General features: G+C 37.1%; 1 protein-coding gene across 2 annotated transcripts in view; it reads left to right on the top strand.

Moving 5' to 3' along the window:
* The window catches only part of LOC124089946 (zinc finger protein 573), a 72,328-nt gene that overhangs the window by 41,677 nt on the left and 12,124 nt on the right, over window positions 1-18,527 (top strand). The window contains exon 6 of one of the 2 annotated variants that reach the window (XM_046440245.2): window positions 1,656-3,271. In XM_046440245.2, coding sequence (XP_046296201.1) covers window positions 1,656-3,271 — 1,616 coding nt within the window. Of the gene's footprint in view, window positions 1-1,655; window positions 12,009-18,527 lie in introns of those variants that run through there. The other variant, XM_058577633.1, reaches the window with a different exon arrangement.

The raw sequence follows: 18,527 nt of genomic DNA, 5'->3' as shown, positions 1-18,527 counted from the left end.
TGAGTTATTTGGTTTTTTGTTAAGTCATTTGAGTTCTTTATATATCCTAGAGATCAATGCTTTATCAGAGGTGCATATGGTAAAGATTTTCTCCTAATCTGTAGGCTCTCTCCTCACATTATTGTTTCCTTGCTGAGAAGCTGCTTTTTAATTTGAATTCATCCCATTTATTGATCCTTGATTTTACTTCTTGTGCTTTTGGGGTCTTGTTAAGGAATTCATATTCTAGGCCGACATGATAAAGATTTGGGCCTACTTTTTCTTCTATTAAGCTCGGGGTCTCTGTTCTAGTGCTTAGGTCTTTAATCTACTTTGAGTTGATTTTTGTGCAGGGTGAGAAATAAAGGTTTAATTTCATTTTGCTACATATGAATTTCCAGGTTTTTTTTTTTTTTGAGAGAGAGTGAGAGAGAAATAATTTTTTAATATTAGTTTTCCATGGACACAATATCTTTATTTTATTTGTATGTGGTACTGAGGATCGAACCCAGTTCCCCGCGCATGCCAGGCGAGCATGTTATCGCTTGAGCCACATCCCCAGCCCCTGAATTTCCAGTTTTGCCAGCACCATTTGTTGAATAGGCTATCTTTTCTCCAGCAAATGTTTTTGGCACTTTTGTCTAGTATGAGATAACCACATTTATGTGGGTTTGTCTCTGTGTCCCCTGTTCTGTACCATTGGTCTACAAGTCTATTTTGGTGTCAATACCATGCTGTTTTGGGTACTATAGCTGTGTAGTATAGTTTAAGGTCTGGTATTGTGATGCCTGCTGCTTCACTTTTCTTGCTAAAGATTGCTTTGGCTATTCTTGGCTCTTATTTTTTTCAAATATTTCTATGAAGAATGTCATTGGGATTTTAATAGGAATTGCATTAAATCTGTATAATGCTTTTGGTAGTATGATCATTTTGACAGTATTAATTCTGCCTTTCTCCAGGAGATGGGAGATCTTTCCATCTTCTGAGGTTTTCTTCAATGTTCTATAGTTTTCATTGTAGAGGTCTTTCACCTCTTTTGTTAGATTCATTTCCAGGTATTTTATTTTATTTGAGGCTACTGTGTGAATTTTATTCTAAGAATAAAAGAAATCACTAAAGAAACTTAGAAGGATGGGGCTGGGGATGTGGCTCAAGCGGTAGCGTGCTCGCCTGGCATGCATGTGGCCTGGATTCGATCCTCAGCACCACATACAAACAAAGATGTTGGGTCCGCCGATAACTAGAAAATAAATATTAAAAAAAATTTCTCTCTCTCTCTCTCTCTCAAAAAAAATTAAAAAACTTAAAAGGATGAATTCTTAAATATTGAATCTAAATTAATGATAGATTCTAAATAAAGATGCTGAAGTTTTTCCTCTTCTGAATTATAATTCATTTGGTCTCTAATAGTGCCAAGATAGCAGATTTATAACAAGTCTGTCACAAATTCTGACCCACACCCTAACATTACCTGTTTCCTTGATCAGTAACTTCATTATCTGATATTCAGTCCCATACATCTCTGAATTCTTTTTGGCCTTCTTCACACTTCATTGATTGTGTTTTTAGATTTTTTTGTAAGCCATTCACTTACTAGGAATGTTGCTTATTTCTTTTATACATGTTTTATGTCATCTGATACAGAAATACAAATATTTTTTGTTTTCTTATTTCAGATTGGGGTTTACAATGTGAGATAATCAGCTATCTAGAAATGCCCACTTATGAGAAAGATGTATCTTCTACACAACATCAGAGCATATATAGCAGAGAGAAACTCTATGAATGTAAGAAATGCCGGAAAAAATTTAGGAGTAGCTGCCAATTAATTCTACATCATAGGTTTCATGTTGAGAGACCCTATGAATGCAAAGAGTGTGGGAAGAACTTCCGCAGCAGCTATCAACTTATTCTCCATCAAAGATTTCATACTGGTGAGAAACCTTATGAATGTGTATACTGTGAGAAAAACTTTAAAAGTGGTTATCAACTTACTGTACATCAGAGATTTCATACTGGTGAGAAAACATACGAATGTAGGGAATGTGGGAAGGCTTTTATTTATTCCTCACACATTGCCCAACACGAGAGAATTCACACCGGTGGAAAGCCTTATGAGTGTCAGCAATGCGGGAAGGCCTTTAGTCAAGGTGGACACCTAAAAATTCATCAGAGAATTCATACTGGTGAAAAACCCTATAAATGTAAGGAATGTGGGAAGGCTTTTAGTAGGTGCTCAAATCTTGTTGAACATAGACAAATTCATACTAACAAGAAACCATATGTGTGTGAGAAATGTGGAAAGGCTTTTAGAAGAAGTCATCAGCTTATTGTACATCAGAGTGTTCATACTGGCAAAAAGCCGTATGAGTGTAAAGAATGTGGGAAGGGCTATACCACTGCCTCATACCTTGTTCTACATCAGAGAATTCATAAAGGTGGGAAACTATATGAATGCAAGGAGTGTAAAAAGACTTTTACCTTGTATAGGAATCTTACTCGACATCAGAATATTCACACTGGTGAGAAACTGTTTGAATGTGGGCAATGTGGAAAGGCCTATACTACTGGCTCAAAACTTTTTCAACATCAGAAAACTCATACTGGTGAGAAACCTTATGAATGTAAGGAGTGTGGGAAGGCCTTTAGCTTGTATGGATACCTTAATCAACATCAGAAAATTCATGTTGGTATGAAACGCTTTGAATGTAAGGAGTGTAAGAAAACCTTTACCTTATATAGAAATCTTACCCGGCATCAGAATATTCATTCTGGGAAGAAACTTTTTGTTTGTCAGGAGTGTGGGAGGGTCTACAGTACTCGCTCAAACCTTGTGCAACATCAGAAAACCCACACTGGTGAGAAGCCCTATGAGTGTAAGGAATGTGGAAAGACCTTCAGCTTGCATGGATATCTTAATCAACATCAGAAAATCCATACTGGTGTGAAACCCTATGAGTGTAAGATATGCAGGAAAACCTTTACTTTCTGTAGAAATCTTACTCTACATCAGAGTATTCATACTGACGAGAAGCCTTTTGAATGTAAAGAATGTGGAAAGACCTTTAGACGTAGTTCACACCTTACTGCACATCAGAGTATTCATGCTGATAAAAAGCCCTATGAATGTAAAGAATGTGGAAAAGCTTTTAAAATGTGTGGGTACCTTACACAACATCAGAAAATTCACACTGGTAGAAAACCTTATGAATGTAAGAAGTGTGGTAAGGCCTTTAGTCGTTCTTCAAACCTTGTTCAACATGAGAGAATTCATACCGGTGAGAAACCCTATGTGTGCCAACAGTGTGGGAATACCTTTAGATATGGTTCAGCCCTTAAATCACATCAAGGAATTCATACAGGTGTGAAAGTCAAAGAATAGGCATGGACAAATCACTTTGGTAAGAAATGATTAAATATTAGTTTTATAGGTATGTATTTAGCAAATGAGACTTCATAATACAGTTCTTGACACATTAGAAAGCTTTCAGTATCAGTTCTGTTTTAATGAAATATCTGATTCTTGGCAAATTTAAAACAAAATAGAATTCCCAATTTCTTCATGTCTATATGCCTTCAACGTCCATGGCATGGAATTTTATACTAAAGGGAGCCTTCTCTACTGGACATTAATGGTTGTTACAAATTACCCCAAATTTTAATGTCTTAACACAATAATAAATATTTCTCACAGGTTTTATGGGCCAGAAATTCAGGAGCATTGAGGTTTTCATGAGATGAATCATCTGAAGGCTTGACTGTGGGTCAGGCTCCTGTTCCCCAGGAGTCACACTGGTTACTTTCTTACATTCTATATGGTTTGGATATGGTTTGAAGTAAGTGTCCCCCAAAGGCTTATGTGTTAGAAGCTTGGTCTCCAGTTTGCTAGTGCTACCTTAAAGAGGTAGGGCCCAGTGGGGGGTCCTTATGTCAGTTGAAGGTGTCCTCTCAGAAGTGGCTGTGAAACTCCAGGGACTATATAACCTTAGCTGCTCCTGGGCTTCTTGCTTGGCAGTGTGATGTGATCTCTTCTTCTTCCTACGTGTACCACCATTCTAAGGATTTGGCCATGAGAGCCTCACAAGAGCTAAGCCAATGCCAGTGCAATGCCTTGAACCACCAAAACTATGAGGTAAATAAACCTCTTTTCTTTATAAAGCTAACTTGCCTCAGGTATTTCATTATAGTAATGAAAAACTGACTAATCTATTTGAACAGTGAGAGTGCTAGGAAAAAGCCATCCTCATCTTTGAGGAAATTCTGGACTGAGAATGATGCTGTAAAATGAATAAGAATTGGGGAGCTTCTTGAGCAAATTATGCAAATGTAAATTATTGTATACAGAGTGCCAAGTCCTGGTCCATCATTGTCGGATGGCATTCTTTTTAAATTCCTTAATTTTAAATGGACATAATACCTTTATTTTTATGCAGTGCTGAGGATGGAACCCAGTGCCTCACATGCTAGGCAAGTGCTCTACCACTGAGTCACAACTGCAGCCCCCGGTCCACTTCTGTTTAGTTGTTCTTTAGCTTATCTCAATTATTTTTTAAAAATATTTTTTAGTTGTAGTTGGACATAATACCTTTATTTTATTTATTTATTTTTATGTGGTGGTGAGGATTAAACCCAGAGCCTCGCATGTGCTAGGCAAGCGCTCTACCTGTGAACCACAACCTCAGCCCCTAGCTTATCTCAATTCTTATACTTTCTTTTAAGCAACAAGAACCTAGGTGGCATCTTCAGCATGTCTCTTGGAAGCTTACTTGGCTAAATTACCCAAGTTCATGAGGTATTATTTTCTACTGTTCATGTTATCACATGCAACGAGTTTGCTAGGTTTTCTGCTACTAGTGCATAACATGGTGTGCCACCATGCCTGGCTTGCAGACTTATTTTTAAATCATTACACCTTCCAATACTCAATCATTTATAAACTCTTAAAAATGAGTTGTTGTCTCTAGTAACAGTGTTCGGTTTTCCATAAGTCCTCACTTATTGCCTCCTCAGAACTCTCCAGGTTCCTAGTAAAAGTTATCTTTATCTTCAAGACACTTTTGGCTTTCAATAGTATCCCTGACAAGGTACCAAAATCGGATAATATCATGCTAACATTCCAAAGCTCCCTAAAAATTAGTAGCCAAACTGCCAATAAGTATGTATTTTTCTCACAGTTTCTGTGAGTCAGGAATTTGGGAGCAACTAAGTTGGGCAGTTTAGATCCTGTGTCTCCAGAGGTTGCAGTTATCTAAACACTTGACAGAGGCTGGAGAATGTGCTTTCAAAGACAGCTTAGTTATGTGACTGATAAGTTTTCAGGGGCAATTTGTTTCCTCTCTAATGGGGCCTCTCCTTATGCTTCCTTCTTCCTTTTTTTGGTACTGAGGATTGATCCCAGGAGTACTCTACCACTGAGTGACATCCCCAGCCCCCCCCCTTTTTTTTTTTTTTGAGACAGGGTCTCACTAAATTGCTTAGGGCCTTGCTAAATTGCTGAGGCTGGCTTTGAACTTGTGATCCTCCTGCCTCAGTCTCTGAGCTGCTGGAATTACAGACATGTCCCACCACACCTAGCTCTCCTTATGGTTCTTAAGTGTACCTGTGACATGACAGTTGGCTATGCTCAGAAATGATCTTTTTAATATTCTTGGTTTGGAAGTCACCTCCGCCGTATTCTGTTTGTAAGCAGCATGACAATAAATCTAGCCTATACTCAAGAGGAATTCAGTTCTACATTTTTTAAATGGTATATATTAATTATACAGAATGGTGAGTTCCATTGTGATATATTGGTACATATACATAACATAATTTGATCAGTTTCATTCTTCAGAACCACTCCTTTACCTCCGCTCCTCCCTTTCCTCTCCCCTTATCCCTTTTTACCCACTGGTCTCTTTTCTTCAGTTTCACCTTTAAAAGAGAAGAAGGTCAAAATATTCACAGACATTTTTTGTGTTTGGGGAGTTTATGATACTGGGGAATGAACACAAGGGTGCTCTGCCACTGAGCTACATTCCCAGCCCCTTTAAATTTTTATTTTGAGACAGAGTCTTGCTAAGTAGCTTAGGGCCTCACTAAATTGCTGAGGCTGGCCTCCAACTTGTGATCCTCCTGCCTCAGCCTCTCAAGTCACTGGGATTACATGGGTGTGCCACCATGCCTGGCTTGCAGACATATTTTTAAATCATTACACCTTCCAGTACTCATTTATAAACTCTTAAAACTTATGAATGAATTTGTTAATGTCACATAGGCAGTAATATCATATAATGCATGCCTTATCAGTGCTATTCTCCCACCTTACCTCCATTTGTCATTGTCAAAATAATTATCATCTACAGACATCATTTATAAAATGCTACTCAAGAACCTACATGATAGCCCTATTATGGGATGAAAGTGGTACACATACCTTGGAAGATTATGTGGGCATATGGACTTATACTCAGTAAATATGAGTTATTATCAGATTGTATTGCTGATTAGTTATTATGTAAAGAGTCTAGTTGTGTAATTAGAACACATTCTCAAAGACTCTCATCCATTAAATTTTACAAAATTTTGGAAATAAAAGTATATGATTTAGAGTGTATAATGATTTGATTAATAGCCAACAATTTATATTCTGTGTTCACCATTTAAGATATAGTAATGGGATAGCAAGGAGTAAATTGTCTTCTTGGAGACCTTTCCTAAATTTGTAATTGTATTTTTATTTGATATATAGAAAATTTGAAAGAAATATTCAGCAACTCATGTTTACATTCATGTTATTTGCTGTATCTGTTTCTTTTAACTTTTTATATCTGATTATTGATGAATTGTTTCTGTAGCATTTGAGAATAAGTTGAAGATATTATGACATTTCACCCTTAAATACATGCACTTTTCCTGATAGTCACAATAGAAAAACATTCTTGAAAGCTATTCATCCAGTGATGTTTTTATAGCTATTTATTTTCTAATCAGAATCCACTCTAGGTTAACTTACTGTATTTTAAAAAATTATTCTCTCTTTTCTAAGGTATTACACTCCACTTTTTATGCTTATGATTTTTTTTTTAATCTCAAAGTATATCACTCATTCATGATATGTTACCTGTTGTTCGGTCCCTCATTTTCCCTATAATTAGAACTTAGGTCTAGAGAATTAATTAGGTTGAGATTAGGTTTAGGTTTTTAGACAGACTATGAATGATGGTGCATATTGCTGAAAGCACATGGAAGGTTTTTACATGATTATTAATTCTGCATTGTAAAATATTATTTAAGTGGCAACTCTCAATTTTTCATTGAATACAATCCCTTTAGTGCATTAGAAATCAGGAATAAATGAAAATTTATTCATTTATTTTTATTTTATTCATCTCTGTATCTATGACATATCTAAAATGACTGTTAGATACTACACAATAAACGCTGTGGAAAGAAATAGTTAATTTATGCAATTAGCAGAAAGAAAAACTATAATAATTAAGAAAATATTAATAAAACTAAATATAAAGACTAATGATTATGAAATAAAACTATAGTTTTGGGGTGGGGGGGTGTAGCTCAGGGCAAAATCCTGGGTTCAATTATGAGTACTGCATACACATACACAAACATACACACAAAACTATAGCTTTTTATTCAAATCCCACTACCTCCTCTTCCTGTGGAATATGAACTAAATAAGTAGATATAATCAGGAAAAGGCTTGAAGAAATGAAGGAAATTTTTAAGTTAAAAGTTAACAAAAATATTTAGAAATATTTAATATATATTTTTTAATATTTGTTAGTTGTGTAGTTGGACCACAATGTCTTTATTTATTTATTTTTATATGGTGTTGGGGATCGAACCCAGGGCCTTGCCTGTGCTAGGTGAGCACTCTACCGCTGAGTCACAACCCCAGCCCCCTTTAATATATTTTTGAGGAATTATATTTGTAAAATAATGTAGTTTAACAAACATAACCATGGATATTGTAGGAAATATGAATTTTAAAAAGACAATTGAGCTAGGCACAGAGGCACACACCTGTAATCCTAGCTGCTAGGGAGCCTGAGACAGGAGGATTGTGAATTCAAAGCCAGCCTCAGCAATGGTGAGGCACTAAGCAACTCTGTGAGACCCTGTCTCAAAATAAAACACAAAATAGGGCTGGGGAAGAGGCTCAGTGGTTGAGTACGCTGAGTTCAATTTCTGGCAATCTCCCTCCCCCCCAAAAAAAAGACAATTGAAAATAAGATCTTTGTTATGGAAATGCATAAATGCATAGTCTGATCATTCCTCAGCTAAAACATCAGGAAGGATATAATTTCTTTTCTTTTTTTTTTTAGAGAGAGAGAGAGAGAGAATTGTATTTATTTTTTAGTTTTCGGCGGACACAACATCTTTGTTTTTTTTTTTTTTGTATGTGGTGCTGAGGATCAAACCCGGGCCGCACTCATGCCAGGCGAGCGCGCTACCGCTTGAGCCACATCCCCAGCCCATCAACCACATTTTTTAATATTAGGAACTTGGTCTTGATATTATGGCTTAAAACGCCAAATGTTTTTCCTTTATGTATTCTTATAAACGTTACTGAGAAATATTAAGATACATTTTTAGATTGTTGCTTCCTCCTAGGATACAATATCAGGGCCAGGATAATACTATCCTATCTTAAACAATTCAATAAATGACACTTTTCAGACACTAGAAAGCAAGCAGTTTAAAACCCTCATCCCCATTGCAGAAATCAAGATGAGCACTATTATTTCTCCCAACATAATACATGGAGAGTTTCCAGTCCATATTCCAGGGGTAGTTAATGTAAGCAGAAGCCAGTCCTCTTCCAGAATTGAGACACAATCACTGGAGTTTGGGGATGCCAAAGTATGCAGAAGAGAGCACAGACAGGAAAGACCTCCTGTAGAGCTGTCAGGGAATTACCTAGAATCTTTAGCTAAGAACTGAGCAGTTCATATGTATGTAGAAAACACCCAAAGCTATGGAAAGAAACACTTGTAGTGAGTATAGGGAATAATCCTCGTAGCTCCTATAGATCCAGTAATAGTTGGTGTTATCAGAATAGGAAAAACCTCATAATTCATAAGACATGGGTTACTCAGAAGGATATTGCCTTATTAGGAAAAATTCACATAGAACTAAGGGCTGTTCTGATCTTGCCTATCAAAGCTTACAGTGATCCTTAAGGGACTGGGGTGCAGCTCAGAAGTAGAGCATCTGCTTGGCATGCATAAGGCCCTGGGTTCAATCCCCACCAACACCCCAAAACAAATGCCCTTTGAAAGAATCAAACTGTTCCCAAATAACTGAATTAAATATTTCAGAACAAAGCTCAAAAATATTTAAAAATATATTAGAATAATATATTTAGCATCCAACCAAAGACAAGAAGACACCGGGCATCATCCTCTAATCCCAGCAGCTTGGGAGGCAGGAGGGTCCCGAGTTCAAATCCAGCCTTAACAAGGCCCTAAGCAACTTAGTGAGACACTGTCTCATAAAAAGGGGTAGGAAAGTGGCTCAATGGTTAAGCACTCCTGGGTTCAATCCCTGGTAGCAAAATAAGTGAGAAGACATGCAAAGAACCAGGAAAATATTGATACATAATGAGGAAAAAATTGACTCTCATAATTAATAGGGTATAAAAAATTATAATATTTTATATGATGATGAAGGGTTGATGAAAGGCTGGGGTTGTAGCTCAGTGGTAGAGTGCTTGCTTTGCGCTCGTGAGGCACTGGGTTCGATCCTCAGCATCACATAAAAATATTATCTACAACTAAAAAATGTTTTTTTTAAAAAAGAAAGAAAATACACCAAAATATAAGCACAAGAATAGCAACTCTTGGGAAAGGGAAGATCAAAATCCAGAGTTACTATAGTAGTATATCTAAAATATCCAGCTTTTTAAAAGAATTTAATCTTTATTTTTTATTTATATATTTATTTTTTAATGTGGTACTAAGGCTCAAATCCAGTGCCTCACCTGTGCTAGGCAAGCACTCTACCACTGAGCTACAACCTCAGCCCTAAAACATCTAGTTTTTAACAACAATGAAAAAAATAAGAATTGCTAAGAAAAGGGAAAATGTGATCATGCTTGGGGAAAAGTCTATTGAAATTGTCCTTGAGGAGGCTAGGGCATCGAACACAGCAAAACTTTAAATTGACTATTACATGTACGTTCAAAGATTGAAATGAAACCATATTTAGAAAATTAAAGGGAATTATGCTGGGCACGGTGGCACACGCCTGTAATCCCAGCGGCTCAGGAGGCTGAGACAGGAGGATCATGAGTTCAAAGCAAACCTCAGCAACAGCAAGACACTAAAAAACTCAGTGAGATCCTGTCTCTAAATAAAATAAAAAATAATAATAGGGCTGGGGATGTGGATCAGTGGCTGCATGTTCCTGAGTTCAATCCCCAGTATCAAAAAAAAAAAAGAAAATTAAAGGGAATTATGATAACAATGATTCATTAAGTAGAGAATATCAATAGATTGAAATTAGTTTTTAAAAAAGAACCAAGTAGAAATTTTAGATTTTTAAAAGTTTAATGTCTTGAATGAAAAGTTCTCAACTTTACCAACAGAATGAACTGGCAGAAGGAAGAATCTCTGAACTCAATGATAAATCAATACAAATTATCCAACAAATAGAAAACAAAGATAAGAAGAAGAAAAATTAACAGAATTAAGACCATGGAACCACAATCAAGCATAACAAGCATACATATAATATGCTTGGAATCCACAGGTAAAAGAAGTGCCTTAAAGCAGAGGGTTGAAAGGGGTAGGAAAGTTAAAGAAATAAGTCTCAGGGTTTCTAAATATGATGAAAAACAAATCTGTACATCCAAGAAGTTCAATGAAATTCAACTAGGATGAATAAAAAGCCAAACAAGATTTTCAAGAGTAAATTCTTGAAATCAGCAAGAGAAAAATGACTTAGGTTGGCAGCTGACTTTTCATCAGAAACAACAAAGGCCAGAAAGCAGTGAGATAACATTCAAAATACATTTTTTTCCTCTGTGACTAAAAAGACAACTGCACAATTAATTGTAAAACTACATTAGTAGTCTTAAATAGTGATGTAATATATATGACAGTAACACAATGGGGAAGGAATGGGGGTTCACTGAAGCACACTTCTGTATTTTATTGGAAGTTACTACTAAAACGAAGATTGTTTAGGCAGGCATGGTGACTGTACATGCTTGTAATCCCAGTGATTTTGGAGTTTATGCAGGAAGTTCCCAAGTTTGAGGCCAGCCTCAGCAACTTAGTGAAGCCCTAAGCAACTTGGTGAGATCCTGTCTCAAAATAAAAAATAAAAAGGACTGAGGTTTTTATTGGTGATAAAGCACCCCTGGTTCAATTCCTAGTACAAAAAAATCCAATCAAAAACAGATTGAGGGGACTGGGGTTGTGCACTTGCCTAGCATGTGTGAGGCACTGGGTTCGATTCTCAGCACTGCATATAAATAAAAAATAAATAAAGGTCCATCGACAACTAAAAATATATTAAAAAACAACAGAGTGGGGAGGGAATGGGAGAGAAAAGGGAAATTGCATGGTAAAGGAAGGAGACCCTCATTGTTATACAAAATTACATATAAGAGGAAGTGAGGGGAAAGGGGAAAAAAACGAGAGAGAAATGAATTACAGTAGATGGGATAGACAGAGAAGATGGGAGGGGAGGGGAGGGGGGATAGTAGAGGATAGGAAAGGCAGCAGAATACAACATACACTAGTATGGCAGTTTGTAAAAATGTGGATGTGTAAACGATGTGATTCTGCAATCTGTATACGGGGTAAAAAGGGGAGTTCATAATCTGCTTGAATCAAATGTATGAAATATGATATGTCAAGAGCTTTGTAATGTTTTGAACAACTAATAATAAAAAACAACAACAACAGATTGAGGGGCTGGGGATATATCTCAGTGGTAGAGTGCTTGCCTAGTATGCATGAGGCCTTGGGTTCGATCTCCAGCATCACCCCCGCTCCAAAAAAAAAAAAAAAAAACAACCTTGAATGACTGCTGGATGCTGTAGTGTGCACCTGTAATCCCAACTACTCAGGAGGCTGAGGTAAGTTCCAGGCCAGCTTGGGCAATTTTGAGACCCTGTCATAAAACTTTAAAATGGCTGGAGTATGGATCAATGATTGAACACTTACCTAGCATGTCCTGGGTTCAATCCCCAGTACCATATAAATAAATATTTAGATAGATAGATAAATAGAAGAGATTGTCAGCTTCACAAAACAAAAAATACCCAACTACTTTTTTATAAGAGATATACTTTAGATCTAGATAGACAAGTTGGAAGGAAAACGGTTGGAGAATATACCATGCAGTTATATAGATAACTGAAGTAACTCTACCAACATCAGGCAAAATAGTCTTCAATTCAAAATGAAAGGGGAACATTTTCTAATGATGCAAGGATCAATTTATCCGTAATGTATAACAATTAGAAACTTGAATGTACTTAACAGCACAGCAACAAAATAAGTGGAACAAAAAATGACAAATGAAAAATAAAAATTGTCAACAATAACTGAGATGGGGCTGTGGCTCAGTTATAAAGCACTCATCTAACACATGTGAGGCACTGGGTTCGATCCTCAGCACTACATAAAAATAAATAAAAGTATTGTGTCCATCTACAACTGATGAATTTTTTAAATAAAAAAATAATAATTGGAGTCCTCAGTAGGCAATCATCAGTGTGTGTTATCATCAAGAGAAAAACTTTACGGTAATTTAACAGGGAACAATTAATAAAAGTAGTTAGTACTATATTACAAAGAATTAGAATAAGGAGGGATTAGCCAGCAAATAATAATAAAAAATTTAAGATTAACAGATATAAGAAGTGTTCCTTAATAGGCGCAGTGTTGCACACCTGTAATCCCAGCAGCTTGGGAGGCTGAGGCAGGAGGATCCCAAGTTCAAAGCCAGCCTCAGCAATGGTGAGGTGCTTAGCAACTCAGTGAGACCCTGTCTCTAAATAAAATACAAAATAGGGCTGGGGATGTGGCTCAGTGGCCGAGTGCTCCTAAATTCAATCCCTGGTACAAAAAACAAGAAGTGTTCCTTGAGCCGCATGTTGAGATTGAGAACCCAATTTAGATACTCTACCTTATAAGACTGAGATTCATTCTTTGTTAGAGGGATTGTTGCTGGTGAGTCACTGAAAAAAGTCAATACTATCTATGCATGCTGATACTTGGCTATATTAATTTCTACATAAAATTTTTAATCAGCCTCTTCATTTCTACATACCTGCTGGAAAAGAGATGTTATTCAGTCTGTAGTTCAACAGTCTACAGGTCAACTTGGAAAGTACTGGCATTTTAGGAATCATCTAATCCATATATGTTATATAATCAATAAAAATTGTCAAAGAAAAATGCTTTATTGAATCTGGCATAATAGTGATCTTTTGAGTTGTAAGTAAATAACTAAATATTGAGGAAATAGTGCTCTTCTAAGACTTTAAAGTACACCTATATTAAACGTTTTTTTCTTAAAGGGAATATACCTAGAATATTTATTGAACACTCAAGAGTTTGGTACCTTGCAGGCAATATGATGTTGCATGCTATTTTATTGAGGAAAGAAACTCTGGCCACACACACTCCCATAATCATAGCCATTTGGGAGAGTTAAGATTAGAGGCAGGAGTATCACAAGTTCAAGGCCAGCAACTTAAAGAGACTTATATCAACAACTTATAGAGACTCTGTCTCAAAATAAAAATTAAAAAGGGCTGGGGATGTAGTTCTGTGGTAGAGTGCCCTTAGTTCAATCCCCAGTACAAAGAAAAACTTTATTATTTTGTCTATTCCCTGAAAAATCTTGATATTATCATCTCCCATAAATTACAGAACCTGGTTTAGGTTATCTTTTTCTTGATGAATTGAAAGAATTCTTTATTTAGTCTAGATACAAATTCCTTATCCTATATACAATTTACAAAATTTTCTTTTGTGTTATCTTCTTACTTTCTTGAAGTGAGGGCCCTTGAAATCTAAAGTTTTAAAATTTAATTATGTTCAATTTCTTCTTTTGCTCTTGTTGCTTCTGATTGTTGTGTCATTTTTAAAAATAAACTATTTCTTTCTTGTTTAAAAGCAGGTTTTTAATTTTTTAGTTGTAGATGTACATTGTACCTTCATTTTATTTATTTGTATGTGGTGCGTACGATCAAACCCAGTGCCTCATGCATGCTAGGCAAGTGCTTTTACCATCAAGCTACAACATCAGCCCTTTTGCATCATATTTAAGACATAATTGCTAACTACAGAATCAGAAGAATTATGCCTATATTGTTTCCAAAATTTTTATTGTTTTAACTCTTCGATCCATTTTGGGTTGATTTTGTACACGGTGAGAGGTAGGGATCCAAATTCATTCTTTTCCATATGGCTATCTAGTTGTTCTAGTCTGTTGAAAGCGATGTTTGTTTTTTTTTTCCCTCCCTCCTTGAATTGCCTTGTTTAACATTAGTTGACTATATATATATATGAAAGTTCATTCTTGGACTTAAGTTAATCCATTAATCTATCTGATCTATGTATGTATTCTTCTGTTATACTTCTGAGATTCACTCAGGAGATTCTGGAGCAATGATCTAAGAACTGATTTTTTTTACTATGTGTACTGGTTTTTAAAAAATATTTTAGATGGATATGGATATAATACCTTTATTTATTTTTATGTGGTGCTGAGGGTTGACCCATTGCCTCACCAGTGCTAGGCAAGTGCTCTACCACTGAGCCACAACAACAGCCCCTACTATGTATATTGTTGATAGTGAATTTTTAAACTTTGCTCCTTTTCCTCTTGGGGTATTCACTATTATTAAACCAGAGTGAAAGTAAATTAAGATTATTACCTAACCATACATTTTATGCTACTGTTATAACTATTTCCCCAATTCATTTATCTGAAGGTTTTATTTTTACATTGGCATAATTTGGATATTTATAGATTACTATCAAGATTTATAAAAAATTACCGCCTCAAGTTTCTAAATTAAAAAAAAAAACTTGTTTATATTTAGAAAACCTATTCCAAAACCAAAATATTAAAATTATGTAGGTTTTTTCTTCAGATGATTTTTAACCAAATTTATTAAATCATCTAATGTTGCCAGGGATGAAAAACGTTAATTATTTAAGAATGTAATGGAATTTTACTTTTATGCTCAAAACTCAACCTAACACTTTATATGGCAAGCTAGATCTTTCCGGGGATATTAAAAGTTACTGTTCCATATATATTCAAACAAGCTTGTCCATCGTGTATAACAAATTAGAATAAATTAAAAAAAAAAAAAAAAGCTTGTACTACCCCAGGGCCATAGGGTTCCAGCATCCCACCTTCACTAACTGGCACCTGTCAAGCCAGGAGATCACCTTCGGGTTCACAGCACTGACTACAAGGTGGATCCTCACACATCAGGTTGAGCCCTGGTAACAGAACTGCAGAATTCCCTTCTGAGACTACCCCAATCCAGATCCACCCACACTTGCCTCCTCCGGACCACGAAAACCACTTAGACGGTCCCCGCCTCTCAGGGCAGTGCCTCCAGCACTTGGGCACCTGCGCGTGCGCACTCTAGATGCAGCAGGCCACTCCCAGAAGGCGCCGGGACTGGCGGTGGGCGGGGCGCGCGGTCCTCAGTTTTTCTCGGCCGTGGACTCCATTTCCCACAGGCGGCTGCAGGCCGAGACAGCCTAGTGTGGACATTTCCCACGAGATACGGATATAACTGCGACCTCTGGCTCCGTTCCTGATACCTTTCCTCGCGCGCTGTGAGTTCGTCCCACCTGAGAAATAAGTCGGAGTGGGTGTCTGCAAAAAAGACTCTGCTGACGCAGCCGCCCCAGGCCCTGCGTGACCCGCGAGAGCCTAGTGGCGGGAGGCACTCAAGGCTCGGAGGCCCAGACCGCGCAGGGCGGGTCTGCCTGCCCACGAGGCGGTGGGTGCTGCAGCTGCGAGGAGCGGCGGGTATGTGGCCCGGAAGGTGAGACGGTGCTGCTCTTGACAGGGCCGCGCGTGCCTCGGTGTCGGTGGGTGTGGTTGAGACTGGCAGTGCGTGGTTGTCCTTGTGTGGCGGGGACACAGGGTGCGTGCCCATTACCTGAGCGTGCATTGCTGAGATTGATGAGCTACCCTGTGACCTGAGGCTGCAGGTTCCCTGTCGCTTCCTGCATCCTCTAACAGCCACATTTGACTGACTGCCACAGAGAAATGGTCCCAAGTGGGATATCAGATATTGAATTCTACATAACAGCTTCCAGAAGAAGCTACAGACCTGCGGTTAGGTTGGGAATTGTAAGTCAGGAATTGCCCCAATCAGGCTCCTAGAACTAGATCGGAATAGAATTAGAAATGGGATTCCTACCGGGAGAACTCTGCAGTCTTCTGCTTGACAACTGCGACTTTCCCTGAGCTCTCATTCAAGGAACTACTGTGAACTCTGGTATAGGTTAACCCTTTTCTAACTTCACCCAGGTCTTTGTATGAGGTCAATACAGGCGTAACTAAGGAAGAAGTAACGTAATAAATACTGAGCCTTGTGGTTATTCTGGATCACTCCTCTTTAGGCTTCATTTTCTTTCTCTCTCTCTCTCTCTCTCTCTCTCTCTCTCTCTCTCTCTCTCTTGTGGTTGGTACTGGCGATTGAATGCAGGAGCACTTAACCACTGAGCCACATCCCCAACTCTTTTTTTTTTAATATTTATTTTTTAGTTTTAGGTGCATACAGTATCTTTACTTCACATTTATGTGGGGCTGAGAATGGAACCCAGTGCCTCACGAATGCTAGGCGAGCGTGCTACCACTTGAACCACATCCCCAGCTCTTTTTATTTTTATTTATTTTTTTATTTTGAGATGGAGCCTTGCTGAATTACTGAGGCTGGCTTTGAATTTGGGATCCTCTGTCTCAGCCTCTCGAGTCACTGGGATTACTGGCAAACCCCCACTGCTTCTAGCTCTCTTTTAGGTTTCTATAGTCAGAAGTAACGAAATACGAAGTTAATTATCTTGTGCCCTTGTATTGTAATAGTTTGGCTCCAAATTTGCAGAACAGACGTTCTTAACCAGTTGTCTTTTGTCTCTATAAGTATATAGGGAACCACAGCCCTTGAATTTGTATAGATAATTGCTGTAAATTTGTATTTTTCAAGAGTGTACATAACCCAGAAGATTCAAGACTGGTTTTTGATATAAAATCGAAGATTGTTACATCTTGGTTTTGCACAGATTTTGTCATTGAGATTGTGAGAATAGTTAAGAAAAGCACATAGACTCCATTGGATAGAATATTTTGCAGATAATAAAATGTTCTCTTTATAAAAATTAATCATTTTAAGTAAGAAAGCACAATAAGTTAATGTTAAACAGTCTTCATACATGCATGAGGGTACTCAAGGTAGCTGGACATGGGGACACATGCCTATAATCCCATATACTCAGGCTGAGGCAAGAGAATTGTTAAGTTGGAGGCCAGTTTGGACATGAGACCCTGTCTCAAAATAAAAAGTAGCTCATCAGTAAAGCTCTTGCTTAGCATAAGCAAAGCCCTGGATTCAATCCTCAGTACTAGGGGGGAAAAGAGACTCAATAAAATTTTAAATTATATATGCAGCTTAATTTTAAAAATAGAATTTTGGAAAAAATCTTTTAGAAGTATTGTACAAAATGTTATTTTAATTAACTCTTTAGAGAAGAATAGATGGGGGTGTAGCCACATTTCATTGAGTATCTTTTCTATACCCAAAACTTTTCTGCTTATTTGTCATACACATTTCTTTAGCTTACAAAGGCCATTCTCTCTCTCTACTAATTGAAGAATCTTTGTAATGAAATGTGTCTAATTATATCAGTGCTATGGAGCTAAAGGATATTCAAAAATAGTTAAGTGCCAGGTGTGGTGGCTCATGCCTGTAATCCCAGTGGCTCCAGAACCTAAGGCAGGAGGATCACCAGGTTCAAAGCCAGCCTCAGCAACTTAGCAAGGTGCTAAGCAACTCAGTGAGACCCTGTTTCTAAATAAAATACAAAAAAGTACTGGGGATATGTCTCAGGCCTCTGAGTTCAACCCCCAGGCCAAAAAAAAAAAAAAAAAAAAGTGTTGTTTGGTTCAATCACATTGATTTTTTATGACAGACCTAGTATTTACAGAGATTTTTTTTAATGTCAAAAATTTAGCCTTTTCCAATAATGATATCTTTTAAAGTATTTTTTTAATATTTATTTTTTAGGTGTAGATGGACACTTTTATTTTTATGTGGTGCTGAGAATCAAACCCGGGTCCTGCCCATGCTAGGCGAGTGCTCTACCGCTAAGCCACAATCCCAGCCCTCTGATAATGATGTCTATAAATTTTAATACTTTGGAATATCTTTATGTTGAATTTAGATGACGGAAATAATATAGCTTTGCCAAAAAAAATCATTCCTTAAGGAATTAATGAAGAAGAAAGTAAGACTAGTCTTTTAACCTTTTTATGTTTATATTTCTTTGTGG

The sequence above is a fragment of the Marmota monax genome, unplaced genomic scaffold (genome assembly GCF_021218885.2).
Source record: "Marmota monax isolate L192 unplaced genomic scaffold, Marmota_monax_Labrador192_F-V1.1 WCK01_AAM20220418_F8-fsc00228, whole genome shotgun sequence".
In the NCBI taxonomy this organism is placed as follows: domain Eukaryota; kingdom Metazoa; phylum Chordata; class Mammalia; order Rodentia; family Sciuridae; genus Marmota; species Marmota monax.
This window is presented reverse-complemented; position numbering and strand designations above follow the sequence as displayed.